The 27,523-nt window shown below is 38.7% G+C and overlaps 2 protein-coding genes and 1 long non-coding RNA gene across 3 annotated transcripts; 1 reads left to right on the forward strand and 2 right to left on the reverse strand.

The window, feature by feature from the left end:
• Nucleotides 1-994: 994 nt before the first annotated feature.
• LOC126821620 (uncharacterized) lies at nt 995-18,088 on the reverse strand. The gene is made up of 13 exons (XM_056100900.1): nt 18,042-18,088; nt 17,232-17,333; nt 16,470-16,508; nt 15,829-15,900; nt 14,950-15,074; nt 13,191-13,327; nt 12,705-12,795; nt 11,597-11,688; nt 5,937-6,076; nt 3,930-4,348; nt 3,200-3,297; nt 2,460-2,516; nt 995-1,058 (listed from the first exon to the last, which is right to left on the reverse strand). The coding sequence occupies exons 4-13, from the start codon at nt 15,895-15,897 to the stop codon at nt 1,033-1,035; spliced, it is 1,254 nt and encodes a 417-aa protein (XP_055956875.1). The 5' UTR covers nt 15,898-15,900; nt 16,470-16,508; nt 17,232-17,333; nt 18,042-18,088; the 3' UTR covers nt 995-1,032.
• LOC130012968 (uncharacterized) lies at nt 7,265-10,019 on the reverse strand. Its single transcript, XR_008788212.1, has 4 exons — nt 9,984-10,019; nt 9,268-9,378; nt 8,112-8,198; nt 7,265-7,371 (listed from the first exon to the last, which is right to left on the reverse strand). It is a non-coding gene; the product is annotated as an uncharacterized LOC130012968 (long non-coding RNA).
• A 4,372-nt stretch (nt 18,089-22,460) lies between the features above and the next one.
• LOC126822435 (kanadaptin) lies at nt 22,461-26,491 on the forward strand. Its single transcript, XM_056100901.1, has 4 exons — nt 22,461-23,172; nt 23,741-23,909; nt 25,235-25,272; nt 26,465-26,491. The coding sequence occupies exons 1-4, from the start codon at nt 22,468-22,470 to the stop codon at nt 26,489-26,491; spliced, it is 939 nt and encodes a 312-aa protein (XP_055956876.1). The 5' UTR covers nt 22,461-22,467.
• Nucleotides 26,492-27,523: the final 1,032 nt, after the last annotated feature.

Genomic DNA, 27,523 nt, shown 5'->3' on the forward strand with positions numbered 1-27,523 from the left:
AAGGGAGTGATCGGGCGGAGGACGCGGTGAAAACCCACGAGGTTAGGCAGGCGGTTGAAACCACACCATTAGACTCCGTGACAGACTTTATGATCTAAACACACGCTTTAGACAACTCGGCAACCCGACCGTCCGTATCACAGGCAAGGACAAAACACAACCTCAACAGCATAATAATCATTTTGGTTAAAACACATTTAAAGGAGCTAAGTCGCTAATATTTGGGACCTAGCAATTGACACAAATGGGTCATACAATAATGTAATATGAATGTATATAAATTGATTTATTTTCAATCGTTTCTGTTTTTACTGTAATTTCTAATCAGTTAGGTTCGGCGAAATACGCCAGTATTCTCAATCGAATTTCAATCTCTAGCGTCTGGTTATTCCAGTCTACGCCGATAGTATTTATTGGGCATGCTCTCCAGATAAGAATAAAGCGTCACCGTTTGATCCTGACTTGTGAAATATGCCTAGCCTCGTTTTTTGAGTCCCTTATTACAAATAGTGCTGAAACGCATTATGGTACACGATTCGTGTACCAAATTGTAAAATGTTTATTTTGTCTTAAATATTGGATATCAGAAGGCCATCTTTTCCCAGTAAGATCACAACATCAATGTTGATATAAACCGACAAATAAATCGTGTATCCATGTCGACAGGCCCGTAGCCAGCTTGCTAGCTTCGGAGGGGCAGTGAAGTTTTTAGGGGGGCACACCCGGCATAGTCTACAGTAGGTATTTTAGATCTATGGTCACCAAATTCTTTTTCGGGGGGGGGGGGGGGCAAAACATTTTTTCGGGGGGGGGGGGGCATTGTGGTAATATGAACCGGACTACCTTGTGTGCGTGATGAATGTTGGATATGCGTCATCGGGCTTTTAGCTAATCCTTAAATGACTCAATGACAGACCTTATGAATAAAGCGCATGCGTTAGACAAACTACAGAAACTAATTTTTTATGGATATTAAATATAATAAATATAAACTGATATAAAATCATGTACATCAATAAATAAAACTTTGATCTATCTTGCACCTAATAACTTCTGTCCTGAAACACAAAATCAAATTAAACATTTTAAAATGCACTTTCTGTAACAGCAGCAAATGTGAGGAAGCTTGCGTTCATTTAAAGGGATATTATGGACGATTAGATAAATAGCTGGCAAACTAGATAATGTAAAGGGAATATGCTGAAAATTTCAGTCAGATTGCTCCACTCTGAACCGAGATATTAGAGTTTGAATTTTAGGCCTAGCCTCGATCATCATTACTATAAAAAACATATTCTCGATTATCCATTTTTGGATTAAATCATCAATGAGCATTGAGCAGCAAAACGGATTCAAATTCAGTGAAAATCCGACACATAAGACGGCACCGAGAGTTGATTAAGTTCTTTTCATGTTAATAAATGTGTAATTAATAATTTATATAACATTTCAGGCCCAAAGAAAGACCTGCAATAGGCAGATTTGGGTCTTGTATAATGTATGTTTAACCGGTACCTTTGGAACAAGATAAACCTCTCCCTCCCCACCTCAATTAAATAAAGTGGGCGGAAGTTTGGTCGTTTGACCCGAACGTTTGAAAAAAGATACCCCCTCCCCCCCACCACCACTAAAACGCACCCACCTCTACTAAATAATAGAGTATCTAGTACATATGCCTCAGAAGAAGATGGATTCGTTTAACCTGTACTTTAAGATCAAGAGAGCCCCACCCTTCCACCTCTATTAAATAAAGTGAGCGGAAGTCTGGTCGTTTGACCTGAACGTTTGAATAAACTAAAAAAATCAATACAAAGTATATCAAACATTCTTCAAATAGAAAACTTTTACCGCCCATTTAGACTTATTTCTTGTAGGATTGACTCGTCAATGGGTAAATCGCCATAATTCTGCATATATCAGTAACCTTGGTAACGATAAACCCTTTTAGTTTAATCATCAACAGGTAGTCATACATCAAATAAAGATAAACATGTCCACTCGGCACATCGAGATTATTAAACATGGTCTTATTTGAAAATGAAATAAAATGGGGTTTAACATCCTACTGTTCTGCTCCGACTGGGCTAATGAAGACGGGCATACGCCATACAGTGTGCTGTGAGGGAAATTTTACCTGGACAGTCGCGCTACGGCCTACTCTTATAAAGGCTTCCGCTTGTCAGTGGTGTAGGACGGAGGGCCTGACAAGGACAGCTGTCTAGTCGTTCGGATGGGACGAAAAACCGAGGTCGCGTGTATACATTGGCGTGCACGTAAAAGATCCCTTGGCAGTTGGAATTCGTTATAAGAGTAGGCCATAGTGCCGCTGCCCGGGCAAAATTTCCCTCATAGCACACTGTATGGCGTATGCCCTTCTTCATTAGCCCAGTTGGAGTAGAACAGTAGGACGTTAAACCCCATTTCATATCATTTTGTTTTAACGATAAACCTTGTATTACCTGACATATGTTCGGGTTTAACAAAATCATTCATAGACGTTGACACCATGTTGTTACCTAGAATAAAAAATAAAAATCTCACCATCACGAAAATTATTATAATTCCAGAGTTGTATAGAATAGTGAAACAAGTTGGAGATAGTAAGTTCAATGAGTGAGTCGTCTATTACTAACACATTGTATATCGTTATATCAATCATTCACGATGTGAGCGGAACCGGGGAAACCCACGAGGTTAGGAATCGGGCCGTACTAAAGCGCACAACCATGATCCCCATGTCAATCGTCAGATTTTGGTCGGGCAGCGGTGCTACGATCTACTCTAATATACAATTCCAGCTGTTTCTTGATGTAGGCTGGGGGGGGGGGGGGGTGTCAAATTGGTAACGCATGCGCGTTGAGTCATAAGGTCTGTCATCGAGTCAAGCGGCGTGTTTTCGATTCCCCGCTTGAACAAGGAGTAGGATCGCCCCTTGGGTTTCTCCGGGTCCTCTGGTTTCCTCCCACTGCTGAAGACCCCGAATGAAATAAAACTGAACCATACGTTAGTCCCGAAATGACCTAGTTTGTGTCGAGTGGACGTTAAACCCCACAAGGGTCATATTACGTGCACGCAATGTGTACACGGGACCTCGTTTGTTTGTGTGTGCAAACCTAACGACTAGAAAGCTGTCCTTGTCAGGCGCTCCGTCCTGCACCGTGGAGTGTCGGCTAGAATATCACCAATAAATAATACAAACCTCCTGACGTATCTGTGTGAAACAGGTGTGATTTTTCTAGAGGTTGGTTAAATATTTTATTAACTTGTTCTATTCTCTTCTGATGACTTTCTGTAAACCTAGAAAATATCAAACATGGAGAATAATTTTATGTTAATTTTACAATTTGAATAGTCTATTCAATTCAAAATCTATTGTCTGTGTATTCATTTATGAATATTAATTAATATTATATATCTAAATGATTCGTAAAGGAGACAAAAACTGATCAGTTGAGGAGCACCTGGTTGTCATTGAACCAAAAAAACTTGGTGTTTTAATAGCCATCATTTTACGTCAACCCTTAATACAATGTGGGGGGGGGGGGGTAGTGCTTACGCGTTGCATCATTCAAAGGGTCTGTCATTGAGTCAAATGGCGTGGCTTCGATTCCCCGGTTGTACGGGAAAAGGAGTAGGGTCGCCTGTCCACTGCTAAAGACCCATACGTGCAAGCGAATTATTGAAATAAGATTGAACCATATTTTAGTCCTGTAATGACCTGGTTTGTGTCGAGTGGACGTTACCCCCCCCCCCTCTCTAATATGATGTAGAAGGGTTAGGGTATGGGTCAGTGTTACTAAACAAATTGGTGAAAGCGCTCCCTTAAATTGGAATAACCTACTGTCGTTGGACGTTATATATAGCACATTTCATTGTATTAATTCAAGTAGTACGTTATTGGGTTTATTTGATAACACACTATAATTTACCTTGAAGAGTCAAGTGGAACAAAATCATTTCTCATCACCGATGTTTCAAACGGTGTCTGTTTCTTTCCGGAATTTCTTTCGCTCATGCAGAGATTCCTGGCTCGTAATGCTTCCTTCGTACTCGCAACGTAAGGATCGGCCGCTGTGTAATCGGACGTATTTTCACTGACGCTGAGATGACTGAACTGTCTCTCCGGTATAATCTCTCTGATACCAGCTGTCCTCTGGATCCGATCAGCTATCGGCGCCCCAGTAAACATCGATCTGTTTTCAGTCGTATGGTCCGGTGTTAGATTTTCAATACCGATCGTGAAATGTGTATCTCTGTTGAGTTCGACTCCCGATCGACAATTGTATTCCTTGGCATATCGTCTCTGTAACGCCTCGTAGCCATTCATCAACGTTCCAGTAAATGTGTTCTGTGTAAGAAAATATAATAAGGGTTATGATATACATTGTAGTGTTGGCTATCAGATTACGATCAAACGGTTCACCTTCCTCGTGCCCTCGAAATGAAATGGGGTTTAACGTCCTACTGTTCTGTTCCTAACCTTAGCTAATGAAGACGGGCATATGCCATACAGTGTGCTATGAGGGAAATTTTGCCCGGGCAGCGGCGTTACGGCCTACTTTTATATCGAATTCCAACTGCCAAGGGATCTTTTACGTGCACGCCAATGTGTACGAACGACTAGACAGCTGTCCTTGTCCGGCGCTCCGTCCTGCATCACTGACAAGGGAGAACCACGCCGGAAAATCGGGATGAACTTTCTCGGCTAATGCAGGGATCGAACACCCGACCTCCAGGCTAGCGAGCCAGCGTCTTACCCACTTAGCCACGTGATTCCCCCTTCGTGCCCCCCACCCTCCTTCCTAGTTGAAATGTTATATACAAATGACAATACTTGGTTCTAGTCAATCAAAAAAATGTCCAAGCATGTTTCCTTATCGACAACAATGAATAACTATTTTTTTAAATGTTTAAAACCATGCTCGTCACTAAATATACTCGAATTCGACCTTTAAGAAAAAGAAGGAACCGAGCACGACGTCATCGCGACCATCTTGGAATCATGACATCATATCAAAACAAGAAAGTAGTGCTTGTGACCCACTCCCTTGTCTGCCATATCACTTCTGTGGAAGAAGACTTTAAAACACCAGGTAGTAGTAGACTCACTCCCTTGTACAAAACCACTGTAAGGCTGACATATTTTAAAGTGACAACCGTCTGTACTAAGCCCTTTCCCCCAAATCAGAGATGCGGCTCGTTTTGCAGTTTTGGACTATTCTTTACTTTTTGAAAAAATATTCTGATTCAGACCGACTGCCGCCACTGACATCTCAAAAACTGAAAACAAGTACTCTTTGAAAGAGGAACCGGTCATGATGCCATCGAGGTGATCTTGGGCCAAAAAACAAGCAAGCCAAATGTCTTGCCGATCTTAATCGAATTGGCAGATTCCTTTAGGCCCATTTTAAGCGCGTCTCCCCAAGAAAACGTTTACAAAATGTATGGAAACACCTCCTGGTTCAAGAAAAGAATACGGATTTGATAGTTTCGCTTCCTTTACATATTTAATTAAACATACATTATGCAAGAGCTAAATCTGCCTATTGCAGGTCTTTCTTTAGGCATGAAATGTTTTCTAAATTATTAATTAGACATTGATTAACTTATCCAGACCTTAATCAACTCTCGATGGCATCGGATTTCTCCGATATTAAATAGATTAGAACAGTTCAGCCATATTTTGATTTAAGCTAAAAATGGAGGAGCGAGACTTAGCTTCGTACAACCAGTACGGTGGTTGAAATTATTGCACACGTCTTGTCAAACCTTCAAAGGCTAATATCTTCGCTCGCAATAGAGTAATTTTAATGAAATTTTCAAATTATTCATTTTACCTATTTTCGAACTATTGTAGTAAGAGTGGCTAGCTCTTTATCTAAATGTTACATAATGTATCTTTAAGGACATAATTATACAAAACGAGTTCACCTTACCTTAGCCTCACTTCCACTGATAGGAGCCGAATAAGGAAGAGCATCATTGGCTTTCAGAAAATCAAACCTGACAGGTGGGGCTCTCTTTGGTGTCATAGGTTTAAATGTGGAGGGCGGGGCCATAAAATCGCCATGTGATACTGAAACGAGGAAGTGGTTTAACAATATAAATATTAGCTATATGGACGCCTCAAATAAGAAATGGTATCACATGGTCTAAAGAGAGTGACATGTGAGTAAGCTAGTTATTAACAAATGAAAAATAAATGACATCCCGAGGAGCGGGGTCGTGGTAACTAAGGGAGTATGCATAGTTTGCCTCATGCACTACTTGAAATGAAATGAAATGGGGTTTAAGCTCCTAATTTTCTGCATCAACCGGGAAAATCAAGACGAGCATTCACCAAGCATGAGTCTGGTATGAGGGGAATTGTGCCCGGGTAGTGGCGCAACGGACTAATTTTCTGCACCAACAGGTATAATGAAGATCGGCACACGCCAAGCAGTGTGCTATGGTGGAATTGTGCCCGGGTAGTGGCGCGACGGACTAATTTTGTTAGCGAAGCACCACCTTACTCCCGCTTACTCACGGGACTATTCGTGCTCTCCGTTTGTTGGGGAGTTGGATGGTCGAATGGTTAGCGCATTCGCGTTGTATCATGAGGTCTGACATTGAGACACCTGGCCTGGTTTCAATTCCCCGGTTGTACGTGACATGGAGTATGGTCGGTCGCCTGTCCAACCCCGTGGGTTTTCTCCGGGTCCACCGGTTTCCCCCCACTGCTAAAGACCCCTACGCGCAAGCGAATTACTGAAATAAAATTGAACCATATGTTAGTCCCGTAATGACCTGGTTTGTGTCTAAACCCATCTCTCTCTCTCTCTCTCTCTCTAATACGATGCGTTGAACCATGCGTTAGTCCCGAAATGAACTAGTTTATGTCGAGTGGACGTTAAACCCATCTCTCTCTCTCTCTCTCTCTCTCTCTCTCTCTCTCTCTCTCCGTTTGTTGTTTGTTACGTTGCGACTTGTAGCAACGTGGTCAGATGTACACCGAATGACTTGTGGCGTGTACATGTATCACAGACGAGTTGGGAGCCATGGTGGACCAGTGAGTAAGGTTCTTTCCCGGTTCATTTCATTTAAAGCCCGTTGTCAAGTCTAACTGTCTTCGAACTTACGGGGTATTTGTGATATTTTTCATAGAAAAAGTTATCATTTCTGGTTAGTTGTTTTTATAAATCCTTTCAATACAAATAAAACTTGACTATTAATCTATCTAGGGACCGCATTTCAGAAGGCCGACTCTTGATATTCATACTTACACGAGACGAGCATATCATTAGGGTTAATTTTATCTTTTGATGTAAGAGTAACGTTTCTACCATGTCGTCTAGCCATATTATTATCAGCTTCAGTTTTACCATTAGCTTGCTGCAATTATAAATTTAAACATACATTATGCAAGAGCTAAATCTTCCTATTGCAGGTCTTTCTTTAGGCCTGAAATTTTATATAAATTATTAATTAGACATTTATTAACATGAAAAGACCATAATCAACTCTCGATGCGATCCTATGTGTCGGATTTGAACATAGGACAGCTGTCTAGTCGTTTGGATGGTGCGAAAAACCGAGGTCCTGTGTACACATTGGCGTGCACGTAAAAGATCCCTTGGCAGTTGGAATTCGATATAAGAGTAGGCCGTAGCGCCACTGCCCGGGCAAAATTTCCCTCATAGCACACTGTATGGCGTATGCCCGTCTTCATTAGCCCAGGTTAGGAGCAGAACAGTAGGACGTTACATCCCATTTCATTTTATTTCATTTCATTTCCTAGAGAGAGAGCGAAATGGGGTTTAACGCCCACGCGACACAAACTAGGACTAACATATGGTTTAATATTATTTCAATAATTCGCTTGCGCGTAGGGGTCTTTAGCAGTGGGAGGAAACCGGAGAACCTGGAGAAACCCTACAAGGTTGTCGGACGACCGGACGCCTTGTCCCGTACTAGCGGGGGGGGGGGGGACCAGGGGACCTGAGAAAACCTACGAGGTTGGACGGCGTCCCTACTCCTTGTCACAAAATAAATAAGGCGAAACAGGTTTACATCATTGACATAAAGATTCATATATTTCTGACTGTTTTAATGTAGTATCTATAGTAACTTACAATTCGTTGTTCAACTGGTTTTCTGTAGAAATCGGTGCTGTTCTGTGATTCACCAAATTTAGAAAATATCGGGTCATTCTGTATAATCTGAATAGAACACATAAAATATAAAAATAGTTCATAACAAACAGAGCCGGTGAAACGTCGTGATTGAAAATCGGTTTAGAACCCAGCAGTTTGTCACCAAGAAGTAATCGGGCTTTCGGCGACAGAAAATCGTCGGTGTACATAGGCCTTAACCAAACACTATTTTAGCCGTTACCGGGATTCAAGTTCATTGTCCAATGTCTCCCGACGTTTTCTTTCCGAGGGGTTAAAGTTACAATTTCATATTTTTAAGTTATATTTTTAAAATATATTAAAATAAAGCCCTAAAATAGATGGTATCTATAAACAGTCCTACCTCGTTAAAGAATAATCCTATAAAATCCCATAATTCACTATTACCAGTTGAGAAATTGGCAAAAATATCATTTTCAACTTCAAATTCAAACGTTTGAAGATAGCTATTCCATGGTGGGGAATAGGAAAACAAGGGAGGTAATTAGGGGGTAATTGTGTTATTATTTCCGGTGTGAAGATTTTTAAGTGTGAGAAAGATAACCTATGATCGTATAATAGTGAGTTGACAACCTATTGGGCAAAAGACATAGAAATATATAATTATGTTTTGACTTTCTTAGAAAATATGAAATTGTAACTTTAAATGGCTACGTGCGTCTTGAATAATAGGGACATCAGCGGTATTTAAAACACTGATCATTGTTATTTTTGTATATCTAACGTTCTACTGGAACCGGGCTACAAAAGACGGGGATACGCCATGCAGTGTGTAGTATAAGTATGAGTATGAGTCTTCTTTTACGTGCACACAAATGTGTCACCCGGGACCTCGGTTTTGTGTTCCATCCCAACGACTAGACCGTGTCTCATGCCAGGTCCTGTATCATGCACCACTGACACGAGAAAACCACGCCGGAGAATCGATGGGCAATTTCCCGACCAACGCCGGAATCAAACACGGGGCCTCCAGGTTAGCGAGCCATTGCCTACTCACTGAACCACCACGAACCTATAAATAAATTTACTACTTAGCTCTCGGTCTATTCGACTTTGGATAGTTCTATAGTAGAATGCGTAACAATAATTTACATACCTTGCCAGAGGACGGTGTTTTATAAAAATTGGGTCGACTTCTGGGTTTTTGAGAAGCCAGAAGGAAATCTTTAGAATACAAAGATTCTACAGTGGACTCGTCTGTTCCAAACTAAAACAAGAGAAGAATGTTTTTAAATATACATATAGCCATTGATTTGTGTAAAACAAGATAGGACCTCTATGATTTGGGTAAAACATGACAGGACCTCTATGATTTGGGTAAAACATGACAGGACCTCTATCATTTGGGTAAAACAAGGCAGGACCTCTATCATTTGGGTAAAACAAGGCAGGACCTCTATGATTTGGGTAAAACAAGACAGGACCTCTATGAATTGGGGTAAAACAAGATAGGGCCTCTATGATTTGGGTAAAACAAGACAGGACCTCTATGAATTGGGTAAAACAAGACAGGACCTCTATGAATTGGGTAAAACAAGACAGGACCTCTATGATTTGGGTAAAACAAGACAGGACCTCTATGAATTGGGTAAAACAAGACCTCTATCATTTTTATGATTTGAGTTTTATGTCGATTTAAGACAATTTTGTCTTCAAGTATATCAATTAAATCATTTGTTTTTAACTGCTGACTGTTTCGAAAAAAGAAACTTATCTATATATAAATTAAAACTAGCCAGGAACAGTAGGCCTACAGCAGTGCTCGCCTTATCAGAAAGTGCGTTCTGCGCATGCAATTTAATATGATTTTACCTTAAAATGTGCGTTCTCTTGGTCGTTTCTGCCATCTCTAGCCTCTGTAAAACAGGAAAATCAGATACAAGGAATGTTCAATAATATATTGTTTTCGACAATTCTCACAGTGTTATTAATATTGCAAGTAGCAATAAGTACAGGATGACCACACCACACACAAACACAAACACACGACAACCCAGCGGACAAGACACACAAGCAAACGACAACCCAGCGGACAACACGTGCATATGCAAAAGACAACCCAGCGAACAACACACGCACATGCAAAAGACAACCCAGCGGACAAGACACGCACATGCAAAAGACAACCCCGCGGACAAGACACACATGCAAAAGACAACCCAGCGGACAACACATACACGCAAACGACAATCCAGCGGACACAAACACACAAAGTACACTGACATATGCAAACCAATTGGAAGGAACAACTTTGCCATAATTAGCGTTTTACTTTTCTTACTGACAATTTTGCATTTTGGTTTCAAATCCCCGGTTGTACGTGACAATAAGTAGGGTCGCCTGTCCTACCTCGTGGGTTTTCTTCGGGTCATCCGGTTTCCTTCCACTGCTAAAGACCCCTACGCACAAAACGAAATATTGATATAAAATTGAACCATATTTTAGTCCCGAAATGACCTAGTTTCTGTCGAGTTGACGTTAAATCTCCGGGTCCTCCGGTTTCCCTCCACTGCTAAAGTTGCTTACATGTAAGTGAATTATTGAAATAAAATTAAACCATATGTTAATCCCGAAATGACCTAGTTTGTTTTGAGTGTTCGTGAAAAGGGGTAGGATCGCCAATACAACCCAGTGGGTTTTCACCGGAATCGCTTGTCAGCCCCGAAGTGATCTAGTTTGTGTCGAGTGAACGTTAAACCCCATCTCTCTCTCTCTCTCTCTTTCTCTCTCTCTCTTTCTAAAGAAAATAAAATGATGTTTAACTTCAACCGGGATAATGAAGACGGGCCTACTCTTATTTTACTGTTCAAATGTCAGTGGATCCTTAAAATGCGGAGATGGTATGTTACACGGGGTCTCGCTTTTTGGTCCCATCCGAATGACTAAATGCTTTCTCCATTGTCCGACCCACTGTCCATTGCCCCTGACAAAAAGGAAACCCGACTGGAAAATCCCAAGGAAACCTCTCGACCATCACCAGGGTCGATCCCAGGGTCTCATGGTTATTGAGCCAGCGTCTTACTCACTGAGCCACCGTAGCACCTCTTACAAGCGGCAAAATGAGTTTAACGTCCTACTGTTTTGCTCCGAATTGGGCTAATGAAGACGGACATACTCCATACAGTGTGCTATGAGGGAAATTTTGCCCCGGACAGCGGCACTACGGCTTTCCAACTGTCTAGGGATCGTTTACGTGCACGCCAATGTGTACACTGGGCCTCGGTTTTTCGTTCCATCCGAACGACTAGACAGCTGTCCTTGTCAGGCCCTGCGTCCTGCATCACTGACAAGGGAGAACCACGCCGGAAATCTGGGTGAACTTTCTCGGCCAATGCAGGGATCGAACACCTGACCTCCAGACTTGCGAGCCAGTGCCTTACCCACTTAGCCACCGTGAACCCCCTTACAAGCAACAAGAAACTTACCTCTATATACCCCGGGTACTGTCACCTGTTGGGCATGTCTATTTAAATGATTTTCTTCTAATAAACTAGAATCCACCTTCATCGATGGGTTTCTACAAAAACAGAAAGCAGCGTTAAAAGGGTACAAAAAAGGAGGTTAGTGCCTACTGATAAGGCCGGCTCAATTTTTCGTCATAGATCACGAGATGTAAACAGGGCTAGTGCTAATCCCAACTCTAACCCCAACCCTGAACCTTGTCGCAATGCTTACCCTAACCTTTACCTACAATCTCGCCAAAAATCACGTGCCCTAACCTTATGACCTGGCTATAACAAATAGATTTAGCCACAAAAAAGGTGTTTGACAGCCCATAATTCTAATACAGTTAAGTGTTGTGTAGCCAAGGGGATAATCTGGAGAAAGAGCCGAAAGGTTATGACATGGAAATGGGTAGGATGGTGGGTAATGCCTAGACATCGATGTAAGAATAACTATGCATTTAAGGTATTTCACCAAATTATAATATCAATTGTTAGCATAAAGAACTTTTGGTGCCATCATTCCAACTTGATTCAAACATTTCCATCTTATGAAGTTGTACAATAGAGAAATAGAGAGAGAGAGAGAGAGAAAGAGGAGAGGGGGGGGGTAAATAGATCACTTCGGGGCTGACACCCAGTTCCGGAGAAAACCCACGAGGCTGGACAGGGGACCCCACGCTTGTCACGTACAATCAGGAAATCGAAACCACGCAAGTTGACGCAATGACAGACCTCCTGATACAGCGCGCACGTGCTAACCATTCGGCCATCCAACTCCTCAAAGTTGTAAAATAAAGATATCAATGATGGTGAATCCTGGGAGGGATTAGTTAAAACATTGAAGATGATATGGCGCCTTAAATAGGAATTCCCTTCTTACTCCACTGGTGGTGGTATGGGAAGTATGGGTGGCCGAGCGGTCTAACGCGTGCGCCTAACATCGTGGGTTTTGTCTGGATCGTATGCCCCACCCCCTTGTTATAGACCCCTATATACACAAGAGAAATAATGAAATAAATTAGCAAGTTAGAAATAACCATGGTTTGAGTCGAGTTTCATTTCCCGCTTCAAATCGCTGGTTACTTACGCTTGTTGCAGAAGTTTAGCTGTAACTTGTTGACATGGTGATTTGGTTCTAGGTCCGTAATCTGTCATATTATTAGTCTCAAAACTCGCACCTGTAAAATAATATCACATATATAACAAGGACGGGAGCCGCAGTGGCTGAGCTAGTAAGACGCTGACTGGATAGCTCTGGTTTGTTCCTGGTGTTGGCCGAGCAAGAACGAGTGATTGGCAAGGGAACGATTCTACTCATTTGGATAAGACGAACAACCGAGGTTCTTACATTTTACGAACCACCGAAAGAGCTGTAGTAGTTTTATGTGTCTTATTCAAGTGCTGTTATTATACCAGGATTATTACAATAATAAATCCCAGCTTACCGGGGTTATTGTAATAATAAATCCCAGCTTACCGAGGTTATTGTAATAATAAATCCCAGCTTATCGAGGTTATTGTAATAATAAATACCAGCGTACCGGAGTTATTGTAATAATAAATCCCAACTTACCGGAGTTATTGTAATCACCAGCTCTAAAAACGTGTGACGTATTTTTTAAAGATGACGTATTTGACAGAGATGCTGATGGGTTGGTTCTCCCCTTTAATCTATCTTCTGAGAAGCAACTCTGATGTTCACTGGCTAATCTGTAAAACAGAAATATAATTTTAATATATTATGTTCTGATTTAAAATCCTTACTACTTATATCTGTCCAAACCAAATATACATTTTGTTCAATTACACACATGAAAATACCACCCTTTGCACCCCCTCCTGCCCCCTCTCCCCCATCACGCGCCCACGGCACCGCACTGTCCATACGCTTCTGCAGAGGATATACTTTCTTAACAGGCAGCCTGGATTAAAAATCTTTAAGAAATCTTACGATTGACTGAAAGTTTATCAATATTAGCACAGGCTGCACTTAAAGAGATTAAAATAAAACTTCTTACTACTGCTTGACTATATATTACAGTGAATATTAGTTAACACTGCACTGGTAACTAATGCAGTTGTACTAAATCTAATAAAAAAACACTACCAATTTACCGAGACCCTCTATCAACATAATATTATAACTTTCTAGGATTTTTATTTTAAATTATACTACAAACTTACCCAGATTGAAACCCTACCCCGTATATAAAATAGCTTTAACTATGGTGTACACATATCTATAATCAACGGTACATATATCTAAACCTAATATTATAACTTTCTGTTGTTTTGGGTTTTTTTAATATTATACTTATTACCAACTTACCATGATACTCAAACGTAAAATGAATCAAGCCCTTTCTATAGCATTGGTCTCCAGCCCGTAAAACGAACCAAGCCCTTAATATAGCAGTGGTCTCTTAAAACGAATCAAGCCCTTCCTATAGCTGTGTTCTCTATCCCGTAAAACGAACCAAGCCCTTCCTGTAGCAGCGGTCTAGCTCGTACAGTGAATAGTTTTAACTTATAAAGAAATAGATCTTATATTCTATTACGTTAAATAATTAATGTACAGATGGTCAGTGATAAAAACAATCTGATTTGATTGGTTTAATTCATCAATTAACAGAGTAATTAACAGGTTATACCAGGTGTCTCGTGAAATCTTATATACACAATAGTAGACCTATATAATGTCTAATCAATAAACTGTAGCACATACATATGTAATGGGGTTTAACGTCCTACTGTGAAGTTCCGACTGGGCTAATGAAGGCGGGCATATACCACACAGTGTGTTAAGCCCGTCGTACACGAGCAAATTTTCTTTGACAATTGGAGATTGGTCAAAGAAATTTGCTCGTGTATGAGAGGAAATTTGCCATATGAGATTTGACAAAAGCTGGCATGCATAGCTTTTCGTCAAATAAGTGTGTCAAAGATTTGGAACTTATGCTCGTGCACGATAGGCCGTCAAATAAATTGCTGGCTTCGTACACGGTCAAAGAAAATTAGAAGATACCGTCAAATTTTCTTTGCTCGTGTACGACGGGGTTTATTCACCTACTGCTAAAAGACCCCTATTGCAATAAACCTGTAGAAAATGTTAGTCCCGAATGAACTAGTTTATATCGAGTGAATGTTAACCCCCCCTCTCTCTCTCTCTCTCTCTCTCTAAACTAATATGAAACTTGATTCTACTGTTTAGTTCTAAAATATTGCTGGATTCTAAAATTCATCTGATCATAGGATAAAATCTGATTTTGTTGCTAAGCGCTAAATCATTCCTTGATTCTGAAATGGATGTAAACAAATGAACCACGTCTTACTTGTTGACATCTGATCCGAGAACTATACTAGCATCACCTAGTCTCTGATATTTCTCTGGGTCGAGTGGAAGTTGAACCTTTGATGTGTTGATCTTGGGGTGAACTGGGGCCATCAACGCATGTTCCTACAAAACATTTAATACAGAATATAAATTATTACAAATTTTATAGAAAAAAAGCAATCACAGAATTACTCTATGCTAACACTGATTTCATTTTTGAAATAGATTATCTTGAACAATTTGAGATTATTCGAAACTGGGAAAGCGTATTCAAGGCCTTAAACCGGTGATTTTCAACCATTGTGCCGCGGGACACAGGCGTGTCGCGAGATCTTGCTAAGTGTGCAGCGAAATTTTGAACGGCACACTAAGAAAATGCGAAAAACCACGTGATCCCAATTGAGTATTCACTGGTGTCTAACTGATAAGTTTATAGCTGTGTTTTTCTTTATTTAGTTTGAGTCATTCTATGTGTTTATGACTAGTCTCTGTCAACGGCTGTATGCCGTCTGACTGTCGATGTTTTTATTTCGCAATGTCAAATATTTTTCATATATATTTAGCCAGGTGTACCGCTATTTTTTCATGTGTTCCAAGGTGTGCCGTTGGCAAAAAAGGTTCAAAATCACTGCTTTAGACAAAAGGGAGACAATTATGGTTGTGTAGAGAGAATAGGGAGTGGGGGAATAATGTGGAAAGATTCATATGGTCAAAGTTACGTTGTGTGTGGTCGAGAGCGTTCTGACCAACGAAAAGAAAAGTTGAAGTCAGGTAAAAGGGACAAGACTTAACTTTAACATTAAAACCAATATGGAAAATATTTTGTGGTCTGCATCCATATAAAATTGGATTGATTTAATTAAATAAGATAACTTACTGTAGACATGTACTGATTAGAATATTCTGTATCACCTAATGTAGGATTCTCCATATACTGTGGTGCCATATCCTGTTAAACATAAAAATCAAAATAATGCATCGTCGACGCTGATTAGTGATTTCCTGTTTGTGGCGATGGTGGTAGGAAATTTCTTCTGTATTATAATAGGGTTAAGGGCGGGTTCACGAAAGATTTTTGTGCCAGGTTAACATTCTCCTTGCACCGAATGGGAATCAAATTCAAGGCGAGGCTACACCCACTAACCATGCAGTTAGTGGTCCTATACACTACCACGAAGTGAGGCAGAACCCAGAATACCCGGACTATGATTGATCTCCTCCCTAACCAGCCTGCCCCCCCCCCAACCGACCTGTTCTCCTCCCCAACCGTCCTGATCTCCTCCCCAACCGGCCTTATCTCCTCCACAACCGGCCTGTTCTCCTCCCCAACCGTCCTGATCTCCTCCCCAACCGGCCTGTCCTCCTCCCCAACCGGCCTGATCTCCAAAACTAAACACCAAAACGAATCTTGCGATTCCATCATTAACACCAAGATAACAATGTAGCCTACATAGATGTTTGTCCCGTATGTGTTAGAATCAAAACATATTTGTTATAATATAAACCAAACAAACTTACCGGCCAGTTAATGGTTCTGTCTATGGGACATGGTACGGTCTGAAAAAAAAGACGATTTGAGAAGCAATAGCCTTGGGCTTCAGAAAACTGTTAATATAGAAAGTATCCTCTGTATTATTTGGGGGACGGGAGGGGGATGTGTGTGTGTGTGTGTGTGTGTGTGTGTGTGTGTGATGGGGGGGGGGGGGGCTGGGGTAGTATACAATTGTTTTTCCATTGTCGAACCATGTATAGACTTTAAATTGGATAAATATCAACTTGGTATACTGGGTAACAGGTGAAAGGGGTATTATGGGAGATTAGATAAATATAAGAAAACAAAGTCTCGATTATCCATTTTTACGTTTAATTATTTTTCAAAAAAATGTATCCCAATCCGTTAAATATCACAGGCTATTGATGGCATCGCGAGTTGATTATATTCTGGATAAGTTATTTAATGTCTCATTAATAATTTATATAGCATTTCAGACATAAAGGAAGACCTGCAGTAGGTAGATTTAGCTCTTGCATAATGTATGTTTAATATACATAATGTATGTTTAATATACATAATGTATGTTCAATATACATAATGTATGTTTAATATACATAATGTATGTTTAATATACATAATGTATGTTTAATATACATAATGTATGTTTAATATACATAATGTATATTTAATATACATAATGTATGTTCAATATACATATTGTATGTTTAATAATTATGTATTTCCTCGAACATTTTATATAAACAGATGTATATAATATACGTTACCTTGACGCCACCTTTCTTGTTATAATCATCATGTGACAAACTAGTCTGATAATTTGTTTGATCTGGAACATCAGGTGCTGTCAACTCAAAATGGTGATTTAACTAAAAATCAAATAATGTTGAATATTTAGATATATAAAGTAAGTTTAAACAAAGAGAATGCTTCGACAATAGCCCCCCCCCCTCCCTCCACACCACACACACACACACACCCAACCTCTAAGAAAACAACGAAAACGGCCCAAACAAGTTATTATAAAGAAATAGGAATAATGTCCTTTTTACTGGGATTTAAGCAATCTGATTAAAACACAGATCCAATTTCGTTTCATTTTTTATAGTTCAAAATTTTGTTTTACTTGTCTTTACTACACTAGGATCTAGAAGAGTTGTTATATTACCAGTGTTCTGGTTGAAGTGAGGGAATAGTCACTGAAACGGTCTGTTCCGGCGAGTTTTTGGCGTGTGATGCACGGAACTGTGTGTAAACCACTAGAAACGTCAACACTGATTGATTAATCAATGTCTGGCGTCATAGGGTCAAAAGCCGCTCGTACGACCCCTGACGCGACCTTCCAGTACAGCCGACTAGATCTTCGTGTAGTGTAGGCCATCGGAAGTTTAAAAAAAACGAAACGAAATATAATCTGTATTTTAATCAGATTGAGTTTTAATGTACTACTCATCTGCATGCTCCAAGAAGAATGTCATTGCAATCCCCAACAACACAGGGATCGAACCCGGTTGGTGAGCCAGCGCCACATCCCCCATTCACTGTGGCCCCCACAAACAATAATAATGATTACTAACCTGTGTCGGTGGTTTTCCTTGAGCTAAATTGTCAGGTGCTCGTCCCTTTAAATAAAAAACACCATAATAAATTAAAGAAAGACCTGCATTAGACAGATTTAGCTCTTATATAATGCCTGTTTAATAAAATATACATTTTTTTCGAACTATGGCTGCTGTTAAACGGGTTTATTCTCCAAGTGGCGTGGTTTCCACCCCACACTTATGACAAGGAGTCTACAGGGTAACGTGTCCAACATCGTGGGATTTTGCCGGGTCCTCCAGTTCCATCCCACTGCTAAAGACCCCTGTACGCAAGCGAATTATATATTATTAAGTCGCGCAATATGTTAGTCCCAAAATGACTTGGTTTGTGCCGAGTATATGTTAAACACCATGTCTCTCACTAGACGGGAATAATCATGTATTCAGTAGGGGTATTATATCCAAACACACCCATCCCCTCACAAAAGCGAGAGAGAGAGAGAGAGAGAGAGAGAGAGCGATAGATTAACGTCCACTCGACACAAACTAGATCATTTCGGGACTATAATTATCATTGAATTTTATTTCAATAATTCGCTTGCGCGTATGGGTCTTTAACAGTGGGAGGAAACCGGAGGACCCATGAGGTTGGACAGGCGAGCCTACTCCTTGTCACGTACTACCGATGAATCGAAATCATACCACTTGACTCAATGACAGACCATAAAAATGATAAGTTGAAATGTAAGTTTCTTAGGGTGAATTAAAAACTTACGGTAAAGTCTGTCTGAAAACTGGTGCTCCATATTCCATTTTTTAATCCATCTTTAGTAAAATTATATTCTCCGTCATTAAATACAACACTTTTCTTCAGGGTATCTTTCATTACATCTGCTTTCACCGTTCGTTCTGTACCATACAGTCGACGACGTCTGTCTGTTAATGCGTCCATGTTTACCTCTTCGTCTGTCTCTGGTAAAATATTTAATTTAAAAATACATTTACCCAATCTGGTAAAATCTTTAAATTCCAAATAGATTGATCTAATTTGTTTTTAAGAGGAGTTCGAATAAATTCATTTTCTAAAAATATTTTAATTTCCGGTCAAATCTTTAGATTCTAGAGAGAGAGAGAGAGAGAGAGAGAGAGAAATGGGGTTTAACGTCCACTCGACACAAACTAGGTCATTTCGGGACTAACATATGGTTTAGTTTTATTTCAATATTTCGCTTGCGCATAGAGGTCTTTAGCAGTGGGAGGAAACCAGAGGACCCGGAGAAAACCCACGAGGTTGGACAGGCGACCCTGCTCCTTGTCACGTACAACCAGGGAATCGAAACCACGCCAGTCGACTCAATGACAGACTTTATGATACAGCGCGCGCACGCTAACCATTCAGCCATCCAACGCCCCCTTCAGATTCTAAATATATCTAATTTATCTTTTAGGGACGGGTCGGGTAGATTAATTAATAAAAATCATTTTAATTAATTTACATCCAAATGAAACTTCGTTATTTCTTCTATTTATTATCGCGATCAACTTCAGAATAAAATATTAATTAAATCACCAATACAGGGATTTCTAAAAGTCCCGATTATTTTGAAAATTTATATTATCAAAGTCCTGATAACTGTATTCATTTATAAAATTCGTTTTAATTAATATCCGTTCAAATGAAACTTGGTTATTCCTTCTTTGTTTATTTAATATTATCGCGATCAACTTCAGTTAAAATATTATTTAAATCACCAATACAAGGATTTCTAAAAGTCGCGATTCCAATTATTTTGTAACTTTATAGTATTAATGATATCTAAATCTCCAATACAGAGAGTCGTGATAACTGTATTCCCGTTTCTGTTAATTCAAATTGTATATCTTGATGATCGGAAAGGCGTGTAAATTCAGTGGGCACATCTAATCAAACGAATGTCCATATTGATAAAATAACTATAAAATAATATTTATTCGCTATGACTCTAAAGTCCTTATTTAGTCGAGTTTCTAACCAATCTACAATCACCCTGTTCAAAATACTGAAATTTAGTTCGTTTCGGTTTATTGTACTTTGATGTCCTCTACTCAGTATGGCGAAAACAAGTGGAACATTCAAATTATTAAAAAAATGCATAGGGTCTCTATTTTAATAAGAAGATTGGTCACTGATTACTTTTAATTCGGATTTTAAAAAAATTATTTTTTTATTGATTTAAAAATAAAAATCCTATAGATCTATATGTTGAGAAAAAGGTATTGACGAACTATAAAGTAATATTATCCTGATAAGACATATAGAAGTAGATTTCACTAATTAAAAACACTTATACTTCTGAATTTATTAATATGCTACGATACAGAAATCGTTATCAAGCAAATGACGATATTTAACAAAAATGTGGTGCAATATATAGATAATAATATAAGTGTTTTTAATTATAAAGTAATATTTACTTAATCTTTTATGACAATTAATCCAGTCAGCAATTCGGCAACGCTAGAATATATCCCAAAACAGGTCTATCTATATCTTTATATCCAAAGATATGTGTAACGGTGGAAATTAAATCAGATATAATATCCAGACTGTGAGATATGTCAAGGCTGACGTTTGTTCAGTCACTAAAATCAATCTCTAACTGTGAACAGAATGTCAAACCATTCTCTCTAAGTCTATCGTTGATTAATGGTTGCTATATACACCATTATACAAGTAGCATTAATTAGCTTACAGATTATCTGGATGATTGGGTCTACAGAGATTGAAATCTGGCGATTGTTACGTAATCTAATCATCTATGGTATATTATTATGATTAATATAGGTTATTGACAAACGGTGTAGATTAAGCTATTACTAATAAAACTTGTTTTTAAGGCCGCGGTAATTTGATTTTTTGTTCTTCTGGAGCACCTGTAAATAATTTTTTTTAAAAAATCCGTCTTATTTCTACGGAAAAGGCTAAATTAAAAAACAAAAAAGTAGGCCTACTTGATTGTGCTGTTCAAAAGCGCCTAGTTGCAAATTTTACAGTTTTGACATTTCAAACAAAACATCTTTCAGATGATTTCTTATTTATCAACAGAACATGAACAGAGAGCGAGAGAGAGAGAGAGAGAGAGAGAGAGAGAGAGAGAGAGAGAGAGAGAGAGAGAGAGAGAGGGGGGAGGGGGGAGGGTAATGTCCACACGACACAAACTAGGTCATTTCGAGACTAACATATGGTTTAATTTTATTTCAATAATTCGCTTGCGTGTAGGGGTCTTTAGCAGTGGAAGGAAACCGGAGGACCCGGAGAAAACACACGAGGTTGGACAGATGACCCTACTCCATCTCACGTACAGTTGACTCAATGACAGGCCTTATGATACAGCGCGCACGTGCTAACCATTCAGCCATCCAACCCCATGACACATGAACAGAAAATGAAATTGGTGTGGCCTAACGACAATATACGCTACTTGAGATTAACATTGACGTAACGTTCAATATCAATCATAGACTGACGTTAAAACTCTTAGATCACACAATATGGTAGGATTATAGAGAGCTTACGACCAAATTGATTTTAAAAAATCAAATTTATACAGATTTTTGAAAAAAAAAAAAGATTTATGAATAAATAAAATATGTTTACAAATGAAATTGCAGAAATAATACGCCCTATTTAATTATTTTCTAGATTATCTAATCTCATAAAAAATAAATAAATAAATTTAAAAAAAATGTTTTAATTCCAGATACTTGATTATGAAATTAGCTCCCCTCAAATAGTTGTTCAATAGTTTATAAGTTTGGCCTGAGTATTAAAAGTAACACGTCTGGCAAGCCAGGGTATCCATTTCAACAAGATAAATTAAGTTGATTTATTCACCACTAAGTCAATTTCTACCCGATGTAGGGGGGGGGGGGGTGGATGGCTGAATGGTTAGCGTGCGCGCGCTGTATCATAAAGTCTGTCATTGAGTCGACTGGCGTGGTTTCGAATCCCCGGTTGTACGTGGCAAGGAGTAGGGTCGCCTGTCCAACCTCGTGGGTTTTCTCCGGGTCCTCCGGTTTCCTCCCACTGCTAAAGACCCCTACGCGCAAGCGAATTATGTAAATAAAATTAAACCATATGTTAGTCCCGAAATGACCTAGTTTGTGTCGCGTGGACGTTAAACCCCATTTCTCTCTCTCTCTCTCTCTCTCTCTACCCGATATAAGTTAATTTGAATTCATTGAAATTACTGGTCTGATTCCGTATTTTTATCGGAGCTACTTCCCTTGCTAAGTATATCCCATACATCCTTAACAAATAAATTACTTCCCGGTCTAAATTATTTCAAGAAAAATCATCTGAAGTTTTGAAAGTGCGTTTTATTATCTATTGCTATGTATATTCTAAACCAAAATACTATAATTAATCAATTCCATTTAATTTTAATACATTTTATCATGACATAAGCGGTAAAAATCCATCATGGCGGACAAAAACGAAAATGTTATTCCTACGTTGGACGTAAATACAAATAACATCGAATCTAAGATGGAGACGCTCGCAGATAACGATGCAGAAGAAAATGGTATCAACAAGGATTCCAAGGATTCAAATCCATTTAAAACCCCAACAATTCAATTTAAAATGCCCGAAAAACTGCCACTAACATCCCCAATAACAAATTTAGAAAATGAAAAAGCCCAAAATGTAAAACAAATTAAAAAACCTTCAAACCAAGAATCACCCACCCCAAATTCCACAAAAGAAAAAGTTAAAACTTCAAATTCTTCCCCTGCTGAATCTTTACAGCAGGCACAAGTTGTTTTTCCTTATAAGGAACCCAGTTGGAGTGGGTTACCGGAGCCAGGTTATTCGTTCGAAATATTAAAGAATGGGGCAATTATAGAAAACATTGAACTTAAAGATAAAGCGTTTTATATGTTCGGCAGATTACCAAGTTGTGATGTTACCATGGAACATCCATCGTTGTCACGATATCATGCTGTCATTCAGTATTGCAAGAACCCAGAATCGTCAGTGTCACAGTCGGGATGGTATCTTTATGATTTAGACAGTACTCATGGAACTTGGTTAAATAAAAACAAAGTTAAACCTAATGTATATCACAGAATTCGTGTTGGTCATGTCGTGAAATTTGGAGGCAGTACTCGATTACATATTTTACAGGTAAACTATTTCTATAAGCTTTCTAAACTAAACAAAGTAAAATATAACTTTTCTGCACACATATGCCATACAGTGTGCTATGAGAGAAATTTTTCCGGACAGTGGCACTATGGCCTACTCTTTTATCGAATTCCAACTGCCAAGTGATCTTTTATGTGTTGCCAATGTATACCCGGGACCTCGTTTTTTTTTTGTCCCATCAGAATAACTAGACAGCTGTCCTTGTCAGGCCCTCCTTTCTGCACCACTAACAAGGGGAAACCACGTTGGAAAATTCTGATGAACCTCCAGGCTAGCTAGCCAGCGTCTTACCCAATTAGCTTAGGTTTAGATTTTAAATTATTTATATACATAAGGCTATGTGATATTTGTTTTTAATAAACTAGTCTGTCAGTTTTGTTTTTATTTCTATTTTTGTGATAGTTATTTAATTTGTCACAAATTGATCACTACATGTATATGTTTTGCGCAATATAACTTGGTTGGTACTGACATGCCATTAAAAACCATTTCATTTAATTTGAAGCAACATAATACATGTCAATGAAAATTAAAAATTGTTTTCCAGGGGCCTGAAACTGACCAGGATGAGGAATCAGAACTGTCAGTCACAGAAATCAAGCAACAGAGAGATCGACAGAAACGTGAAGCGGAAGTATTAAGATTAGCCGATGCTGACGAATCGAATCGATTACAACAAAAGATGAATCAAGATGAAGGATGTTCGTGGGGCATGGGTAATAAATTATAAATAAAACACTATTCCTAAGCAATCTTTTTTGATCAAAACTCCAAAATAAGATGTTTTAGATTTATTTAGTATAATGGGGTTTAACATCCACTTAACATAAACTAGGTCATTTTGAGACCAATCTGATTAAAATACAGATCTGTATTTCGTTTCGTTTTATTATATTACTTTTGATGGCCTCTCCCGGTTGTACGTGACAAGGAGTAGGGCCGCCTGTCCAACCTCGTGGGTTTTCTCCGGGTCCTCCAGTTTCCTCCTACTGCTAAAGACCCCTACGTGCAATTGAATTATTGAAATAAAATTAAACCATGTTAGTCCCGAAATGACCTAGTTTGTGTCGAGTGGACGTTAAGCCCCATTTCTTTCTCTCTCTTTGATGGCCTCTACTACATGAAGATCTGGTCAGTTGTAGTGGAAGGTCGTGTCAGGGGTCAGACGAGTGACTTTTGACCCTATGATGTCAGACAGTAAGTTCAGTGTACCTCAGCCCAAAAACTCACTGTAACAGACCATTTCATTGGCTAATCCCTCACATCATCCAGAACGTGTGTTATGTAACAACGCTTCCAGATCTTAGTGTAATAAAGACAAGAAAAACGAAATTTGAGACTAACATAATATGGTACAATTCTATTTCAATAATTCACTTGCACATAGGGGTCTTTACAGTTAACTTTACATGTAGCAGTTGGACAGGTGACCCTACTCCTTGTCATGTAAAATCTTGGTGATCAAAACCACGTCACTTGACTCATAATAACAGAATTTATTGTCTAAAGCACAAATATTCATTATGAATAATATGTCTACCACATACAATACATGTATAGCCTATGGATTGATGAGTTTAAACTTTCACAGTGCTACAGGAACATAAAACTTTGTTGACTATGGTATACCATGTCAGAGCTGCACTTCCAAAATGACCTTTTTCAAGTTTTTCCAAGATCAAACATTTCCTTTATTTTTTGAAGTTATTTTTGTTCATCAATCCAAGGAACAAGCATGCCAAGTTTCATGAAATTCACTGGAGCTTGGGCTTCTATTTTTTTGAAGAAGAAATGTACCCAAGGTCCCAATTCCTAATCCAAAATATTGTCTTCCAACACCTTATTAAATAAAGTAAAACAGTTTTTTGTTAACAAAATAATTTGTCTTTAAGAATTTACCCCGGTTTATTTATCAGGTGAAGAGGCTGCAGAGGAAGCAGAAGAAGTTGAATTAGTCTGTCTTTTTCCTTTTCTCTCTCCCTCTCTCCCTAATTAATGGAATTAATTTGTCTTTAAAAATTTACCCCGGTTTATTTATCAGGTGAGGAGGCTGAAGAGGAAGCAGAAGAAATTGAATTAGTCTGTCTCTCTCTTTCTTTCTCTCTCTCCCTCTCTCCCTAATTAATAGAAATAATTTGTCTTTAAGAATTTACCCTGGTTTATTTATCAGGTGAAGAGGCTGAAGAGGAAGCAGAAGAAATTGATTTAGTTTCAAATCAACCAGATAATGAAGAATTATATATTGATGATCCTAAAAAAGCTTTAAAAGGATTTTATGAACGTGAAGGTAATTCCCCTCTTCTAGATATCATTCTACATTGAACAATTCGCTGGATTTTTTATTGTGATATCCCCATCTGTCAGTAGCACAGAATGGGTTGACTGACCAGGAACAGTGTCTAGTTCTTCGTATGGTATGATTATCATACGGTCTGTCATTGAGTCAACTAGCGGGGTTTCGATTCCCCAGTTGTACGTGACAAGAAGTAGGGTCGCCTGTCCAACCTCGTGGGATTTCTCCGGGTCCTCCGGTTTCCTCCCACTGCTAAAGACCCCTACGCTGAAGCGAATTATTGAAATAAAAAATTAAACCATATGTTAGTCCCGAAATGACCTAATGTGTGTCGAGTGGACGTTAAACCACATTTCTCTCTCTCTCTCTCGTATGGGATGATAAACCAAGGTCCTGTTTACATGTTGCCCTGCACATAAACGAAACCCTGAAGAGTAGACTGAAATGTCTAAAAGAAACCTCTGTCTGGGCACCGTAGCGAGTTTGCTGGTAGAACTTGCTACATCCTCTCCTCTTGAATTTACCTAGAATTTACATGGTGATCTAAAGGATCACCAAAGGCTCAAGCATTTATATGCCTTGACTTTTGCTATCTATTATCTAATTGGTCAAATATTACGTAATTGATCATGATGATTGGTTACTAAGCCTAATGACCACGTGACTAAGCCAAATATGAAATGGGCATGCCTCATATCTTGCATACCAATCAATATGTTGGATATGACAAATATGTTCATGTTTCATATCATCACAGATTTCCGTTTCTTGTTTTATTTTACTTGTCTATGAATCTGCAGATAATTATTGGTCAAGGCCATAATATTATTATACATGTACATATGTGTTCTTTTGCACAAATCCTGCCATCCATATTGCTACATTATTCAATAATATTGATTATTTATTTAATATTATAGGGTGTAATTTATCTAATCTTCTTTAATAATATGATTATTTGTTTATTTCATATTATAGGATGTGATTTACCTGAATATATTATAACAGATGGTTTACCTGGAAAATATAAATGTCGAGTAGAGTAAGTAAATTCACATACATTTGTTATGGCTGTCTTCCACATGTACGCAGGAGATGCCTATCAGAATAATGGATCTATATTTCGTTTCTTTTTTTTTATATTTTCGATGGCCTACACTACATGTAGATCTGACCAGTTGTAGTGGAAGGTCACATCAGAGGTCATATGAGTGGTTTTTGACCCTATGACATCAGACATTTGATTAACCAATCAGTATTGATGTTTCTAGTAGGATATCCACAGTTCAGTGCATTGCACGCCAAGTACTAACTGTGTAACAGACAGTTTCATTGGCTAATCCCTCAGATCAGTCAGAACGCGGGTTATATAACAACTCTTCCAGATCCTAGTGCAGTAAAGACAAGTAAAACGAAATAGGATCTGTGATTTAATCAAATTGTGCATATCAGAATATTGGATTACACAAGTATTTTGTAGTTGTTTCTATAGTAACCCATCTCATCTTTTCAGTATTATGTTCACATTTTAGTTCCATTTCATTTACCAAATAGTCTGTTCCTAATTCCCTGATCAAAAATAACCAGGAAAAGTGTACCGTCCATTATCCAGGAAATTTGTCGGATTTAAAGGACAATATTGGTGTCAGTCATTATCACATATGTGTTAGAACTGGTTAAACACATTCCAAATATAATTTTAACACAGAGATCATTGCTATGATAGATGCCTAATGAAGATTTCAAGAAACAGAAGTGACGAAAGCAAAAGGAAAAACAAGATATTCTTTAACCAGTTCTGTCACATATGTGATTATGACTGACACCAATATTGTCCTTTAACAATTTTTGTGTTTCCATGGAAACAAATTTGACTTTGGCATACACAAGTTCGCATGAAATATGTAATTTTTTTTGTAGTAATTTCTCTGATTTAATAATTTTTATCGTTTCCATGGAAACAAGTTTTTTGTTAAACAAGGACCCGTTATGTTGATGCTGTGTGTGTGTGCATGTGTGCGATGTATCAAAAGGTCT

This window comes from Patella vulgata, chromosome 5, assembly GCF_932274485.2.
Source record: "Patella vulgata chromosome 5, xgPatVulg1.2, whole genome shotgun sequence".
Lineage (NCBI taxonomy): Eukaryota > Metazoa > Mollusca > Gastropoda > Patellidae > Patella > Patella vulgata.

Coding starts and splice junctions, on each gene's coding strand:
- LOC126821620 (XM_056100900.1), bottom strand. CDS start 15,897: ATGGCACCACAGTATATGGAGAATCCTACATTAGGTGATACAGAATAT. Junction 3,298..3,929: donor GTTCCACTTGACTCTTCAAG/GTAAATTATAGT, acceptor GATATTTTCTAG/GTTTACAGAAAGTCATCAGA. Junction 2,517..3,199: donor TCACACAGATACGTCAGGAG/GTTTGTATTATT, acceptor TTTTTATTCTAG/GTAACAACATGGTGTCAACG.
- LOC126822435 (XM_056100901.1), top strand. CDS start 22,468: ATGGCGGACAAAAACGAAAATGTTATTCCTACGTTGGACGTAAATACA. Junction 23,173..23,740: donor CTCGATTACATATTTTACAG/GTAAACTATTTC, acceptor ATTGTTTTCCAG/GGGCCTGAAACTGACCAGGA. Junction 23,910..25,234: donor AGGATGTTCGTGGGGCATGG/GTAATAAATTAT, acceptor TTTATTTATCAG/GTGAGGAGGCTGAAGAGGAA.